Source organism: Scylla paramamosain, chromosome 30, assembly GCF_035594125.1.
Source record: "Scylla paramamosain isolate STU-SP2022 chromosome 30, ASM3559412v1, whole genome shotgun sequence".
NCBI classification, from domain to species: domain Eukaryota; kingdom Metazoa; phylum Arthropoda; class Malacostraca; order Decapoda; family Portunidae; genus Scylla; species Scylla paramamosain.
The window spans coordinates 19,405,280-19,411,614 of NC_087180.1; the positions used below are offsets into that span (position 1 = coordinate 19,405,280).

The 6,335-nt window shown below is 44.2% G+C and overlaps 1 protein-coding gene across 1 annotated transcript in view; it reads right to left on the reverse strand.

The window, feature by feature from the left end:
- Window positions 1-60: 60 nt before the first annotated feature.
- LOC135116094 (BOS complex subunit NCLN-like) overlaps window positions 61-6,335 on the reverse strand; it is a 10,653-nt gene continuing 4,378 nt past the window's right edge. Inside the window, 14 exon segments of the mRNA XM_064033305.1 lie at window positions 61-1,370; window positions 1,553-1,674; window positions 2,025-2,126; window positions 2,128-2,169; window positions 2,171-2,218; window positions 2,494-2,637; window positions 3,027-3,191; window positions 3,475-3,561; window positions 3,563-3,627; window positions 4,070-4,154; window positions 4,544-4,638; window positions 4,927-5,071; window positions 5,548-5,614; window positions 6,135-6,319. Coding sequence (XP_063889375.1) covers window positions 1,151-1,370; window positions 1,553-1,674; window positions 2,025-2,126; window positions 2,128-2,169; window positions 2,171-2,218; window positions 2,494-2,637; window positions 3,027-3,191; window positions 3,475-3,561; window positions 3,563-3,627; window positions 4,070-4,154; window positions 4,544-4,638; window positions 4,927-5,071; window positions 5,548-5,614; window positions 6,135-6,319 — 1,572 coding nt within the window. The 3' untranslated portion in view covers window positions 61-1,150.

Sequence of the window (6,335 nt, forward strand, 5' to 3'; positions counted from 1 at the left end):
AATGAAACAGAAACAGGACTCAGACAAATAAAGACAGATGAAAACAGAGATGGACTGAGATAGACAAAAATTAATTTCATTTAATGCAGATTTATACACAAGTAAAAACCTGTCTTTTTTGCCCTTCAGTACACATGCATGAATGCACACACACACACACACACACACACACACACACAAACACACACACACACATACGAACACAGGAGGACGAGTTAATCAGGCACACACATCACTTCGTCAGCTTTTGTCCCTTTTCTCCCTCCCAATACACAAGAACACAAACAAACACAAGAAATAAAGATGGTAATTTCACACACCAGGAGGCAGCAACAGGAAACACGCAAGCCACCTGGTGCCACATGAGTGATGAGATTACAGACAAAAAAATATAATGATAGAAAAGTATATAAAACCTCACACTTCATTACAAGCAACTCATTAGAGAACAACCCTGGACTTACTGGACACAATATATCACAATAGTGTACAAAATACTGGTTACAGGTTTTCTTGACACATTTCTGGGACTTTGCAACTGTTACCTTATTCAGTGTTTGGGGAGAATGCGCACACACACACACACACACACACACAGTGACCTAGTGGGCTTTGGTCTTGTGTGGGGAGGCCAGACGCACCATCATCACATACAGCTTGGGGAAGTACTGCAAGATGAGAAACAGTCAGTAACCACACTCTAATGTGTTAAGAATAATGGCACAGAGCATCCAAAAACATCAGTCAGTTGAAAACAACAAAGAAAACTGAGCTACGTATACAATTACTTAACTTTAATGCTAATATAACTAAAAATTTCAGTCTATAACCAATTCTCTAAGCACTGATAGCATGAAACTTTACTTCAGTGTTAAGATAGAACATAACATTCAACCCTTCAGTGCTAACATACCTAGGAATTACACTACATAATAAACCTTGTAAGATAATAAAGAACATGACATGAATCTTATATTTAGCATTACGAAAAGATGACATAAGCATACTTTTCCTTTCAATGTCAAACATAACCTCTACTTTAGCACAAGGAAAACATGACATAAGCAAACTGTCCCTGCAATATTAACAAATCTCAAAATATCAATACACATTCAATCTTGCCATAATATCTTTGGCACATAACTGACCCTCACATTAGCAGTAAAAACCGTGAGGGGGACAAGCACCCACCTGGAGGGAAGACATAGATCACCCCAAGGTATGCCAGGATGCCCAGGGTTAGAAGGAAGTCAAAGGCGGCAGGCTTGACAGCATAGGCAGCCATGGAGGCCCTCGTCACATCATAGAACACCCACTCGGGATCACGTTTGTCGGCCTTGAGGTAGGTGATCCGCGCCTCGTTAGTGTATCTGAGGGTGCAGGTGCCAGGTCAGGTGTGAACAAAGTGAGGTCATGGCCACAGAACATAGATCATAATGTATAAAAGACTGGGGACCTTAACACTAAGAATAAGGTTTGTTTAAAGGTTTGGTAAATGTTGCCTGGTGATAGAGTGACAAGGACCTCTGCCCAAGACTACTGGTGCACTGACCTGCTGAGTATCTGGTGGAGGGTGGTGACCAGGGGACTGTTCTTGCCAGAAAGCAACTGAGGGGAGCGGGGCTGTGAGGTGATAAGATCCAGCCACGACAGGATGCTCTTCTCAGACACAGCCTGAAAGCACAGAACTTGTTGAGTGAAAGCTAGATAGTGTCTGGATGAAGGGAAGCAAGCCTGTCAAGTCCTGGATGCTTGTTGAGTGAAAGCTAGATAGTATCTGGATAAGAGGAAGCAAGCATGTCAAGTCCTGGATGCTTGTTGAGTGAAAGCTAGATAGTATCTGGATAAAAGGAAGCAAGCATGTCAAGTCCTGGATGCTTGTTGAGTGAAAAGCTGGTAGTGTCTGGATGAAAGGAAGTGAACCAGTCTTGAGTTGTTAACAATATGATGCAATCATGAAAGACATAAATAAGAGGATAAAAAATGTACAAGGTGTTTTGCAGGGTAAAGTGGACAAGAGTGACTCTCTTGTCTATTTGCCTATCTATCTTCCAGCATGACTCACCCAGGCCATTGTCAAAGATGCCATCCACAGAGGTGTTGTAGATGTGCCTCAGCAGCGCTGAGGGCGACTACCTCAGTGTTCCTGGTCAGCGCCGCCACGTCAATGGTGTCCCCGTGTGTCCAGGATGCTGCCGCGCTCTCCAGTCTTGGGTCCCTGAACACATCAACACAACCTTAACTCTAATTCACACATAAAATTTTCACATATTCCCTGTGTTTTGGTTTTTTTACAATTAATACAAAGTACAAACACATCACAATTTTACCACAAAACTCTTCCCCGAAAAATCACAAATATGAGAGTTCCTGCAGTACAATCACCTCACTGGATAGCAGAAACACATCACAATCCACCATAAACAAAACACAAGTATGAGAGTTCCTACAATACAAGAGCAAGGGAAGAAGCAGAGGGGAGTCAACACATACCTGCAGCCTGGAGAGAGTGAAGGCTGGCAGTCTCCTCATGCTGTACTTCTCATGTTCCCAGGCCTGTGTATCCTCCTGAAGGTTGATCTTGCGGTGCACCATCTCCACCACTAGGCCCGCCTTGCTGCCCTCCTCCTCCAGGGCCTGATGGGCAAACACTGACTAAAAGTTCTTACAGTAAATAGTTTTATTCCAATGCATGCTTGGGTGGAAAAGAATAGCTAATGGTTCAGTATGAGAGCTATAGCAGACTAAATCCTTGCTCCTTTCAGTATGAGAGCCATGGCACACTGAACTCACTCCCTCCTCCAGAGCCAGGTGAGAACCACACTGACTAAAGTGCCATTCTTACAGTAGTTTTATTCTAATGCATGTTTGGTTATGAGAGAATGGCCAAGGGTTCATTATGAGAGTCATGGCACACTGAGACCTTGCTCCCTTCTTCCTCCAGAGCCTGATGAAAACATACTGACTCAAGTGCCATTCTTACAGGAGAATGAGTGTGCACCAGTGTGCCAGAGTGCCTCCCCCACCTGGTAGAAACTGTGCCCCGGGGAAGTCTCCTTGGGCCGCTTGGACACGTGCAGCCTGAGGGCGTCACCACTGCCCAGGGTGTCCAGGCACAGGGTGTAGTATGTCTCTGAGAGCAGTGGTGAGTCTGAGGCATCCAGGTGGTCCTCCAGGAACCTTTTGGACCCCTGTGGGAGAAACAACACTGGTATATGCAAACTGTGGTGAAAGAAAAGAGCAAAGTATGAAAAATTATGAAGAAATCTCTTTCTCATGAAAGGCACTGAAGAAGCTATGAAAAATAATATAAAATTTCTGATCCTTCTCCATATCTAATCATGAAAAATTATGAAGAAATCTCTCTCATGGAAAGGCAATGGGAGATGCTATAAAAAATCATACAAAATTTCAGATCCTTTTCCTCACTTTCCATGTTTAATCATAACAATGTATTCATGTTATGGCTCAAACCTGGTAGTTGATGTAGCCTCCCCCAGAGAGGAGGAAGGCCAGGTTGAGGCGAGGGTGAGTGCGTGGTGAGGCATAGAGGCGTGACAGGTATGCGTGCGAGCTCCAGCAGCACCACCACACCTGACCCATTGCTGTCTGCACCCCACGCCAACTCCGGTGTGAGACAAACACACTTATGACTGGCTGTGCTAAAGGTGAAGGTGCTATTGAAAAAACTCTAACCTGGTGTGACAAATTAATGAAAAACATAAATCTTAGCACAGAAAAGTGTTAATACTCTGGTGAAAAGAACTCTGACACACACACACCACACACACTGTTTTGCACTTTCATCACTCAGGTTTATACTAGGTTAGAGTTTTCCCAATAGAAAAGTATTGCCACTTATGCATCATCTCTGTCCCCAAGCAATAACAAAATCTGGACATAGTTTAAGCAGCTATCCTTACAATGAAAATACAAAACATTACAGCTTTGAAATAAATCATACAGGGTGGTACAGTATTGCCACTAATGTGTCATCTTAACAAAGTGAGAGTGCTGTATGATGATGCCTATGTACACACACCACCAGCATGAGGTGTGTGTGGCCTTACCGGTGCTGCTCCAAAGGCATCATAGTGCGCCACTATTGCTATTGTTGGCAGCTGTTCCTCCACACCATAACCACTCAATTTTCCCTGAAAAATAAACAAAATGTGAGAACAAATTTTCTATCAATATCTATCTATATACCACAGCCCCACAAACACTCATACAGTAACACAGATGCCAACAAACATTTCCACAAGAATGAATTAAAACCACGCCCTAGCTTTAAGAACTAAGAGGGAAGAGAACAGATCCCTACTGACCAAACTGCATGGGGATCACAGCATATCCAGGTCTCTTCACATCAAGGCCTTACAGCAAACCCATTACAGATCCATCTTCTTTCTTATAACTGACTAAACTGAACAAGATACAAATGAAACTTCCTCAATGGCCCTGATGACAGGGTACAATACTAAAACAGTCCATTACAACACCATGACAGTACAAACAGTGGACAGGCCAGGTCACTGCTCACCTGAATGTTGGCGATGGTCATGTCTGGCACCAGCTTGGACTGACTGCCGCCCACCACAATCTGGTAGCCATCGGTGGACAGTGAACTCATCAAGGCTGGGGACAGAAGCAATAGTGGTCAGAACAGCCACCACCTGCACCACTACAGGCAGATGTATAAAAGATTAATGGGAGCACTGATGATTATAGAAAATGAAACATAACTGTACTACTGTCTTTCTCTTGTTGATTGGTTGGTGAGTGACAAAATTCAGTCTGAACTTACTTATACACAAATATTCTTTACTTATTTCCTTATTTACTTGTAACACTACCACCACAACAACCAGCACCTTCACTGCCACCACTACTAACAGTACCAGCACCACCAGCATCAGCACTCACCTGCAGCAGCCGAAGTTGCTGAGTCAGTGTTGGTGGCGGTGCGCACTGACTCATAGATGTGCAGCAGCTCTTGAGTCTCATGGGCAAGGTACACTGCCATCTGTGTGTCCGCCTCCAGCATGGCCGCCTCAACCTCCCGCACCAGCTGTAGGCCACAAACCATATTAATCCCAGAGCTTCTGTCTATATAGGCACCAAACACTCACACAGAGGTACATGATTCAAAGTCTTAGTCTCGTTGGTGCCTGATAAAAAGTATCAGTTTTATGGGCTGAACTACTCCCACTCCAGGAGCTTAGACATAGCACACCTGGCCACATACATCTATATCAAGACCTGACAGTACACACTGGTTTACCCTTGCCCCTTCATAATGAGACTGTTTCCTCCCCAGCATCTACTCCATTCCTGAGGCCACAGCAGATGCAGAATACTTACACACACACACACACAAAATGATGCATCAATTAATACAATCTGAGCAAAAAAGTCCATTTATGTAATTACAACCATCAACATCCCTGTCAAGAATTCAATAATGACCAATATTAACCATAAGAGAAATCTGCATACATTATTTCATCAATGACAGACACAGGGAGAGGAGAGGAGACGAGTTACCATGTGGTGCTCCCTCGGTGAGAGCGGTGATGTTGGCCGGCAGCAGGATGAGCAGCGCCGCAGCACCCTGAGTTACCAAGCGGTGGTAGTGGCTTGGCGTGAGATCCACCAAGCGCGCCAGCACACACCGGCGACCCACGGACCCCTGCATCTAAACTCCGGGCCTCCACATTGACCAGGCTGCTACGGCTGCCTGCACACACACAGTTTCATTAGTCTTATTTATCAGAATAATTCACATACAGTACACTGAAATGGTTACAATATCCATATTGGTCTAACTAGAGAAGTATGCTAACTATACGTTAAACACAGAAGTCTGACCTAAAAACATTCTTTTGTTAATGGCAAAGTTACAAGAAATATTTGTTAAACTAATCATTAGCACTACCACTATATTTAATAAAAGTAAGTAGCTAGGGACAACACTTAACATGTATACATCACATAAATGCAACATGAAACACTCACAACACACAGCTCAGAACACATCACCATCACCACCTTAGTACCTCTATGCATTAAGAATGCAATAAAAAAAAAAAGTAACATGCAATTACCTGCAAGAGAAACAGACTTGAGGTTACCCAGACACAGCAAGAGGCAAAGAGTCAACAGAGAGTGGGTGCTGACCATGTGCTGAGCCATGGAGGTCGTACTGCTGCAGGCGATACACTGTGAACTCAGCAGCAGCGTCTACAGGCACTGGAGACAGCAGCAGCAGGAGAGGCAGCGCCACCACCAGGCAGTACGGCACGCTGCTACGTAACACCTGACGGGAGGAGGTC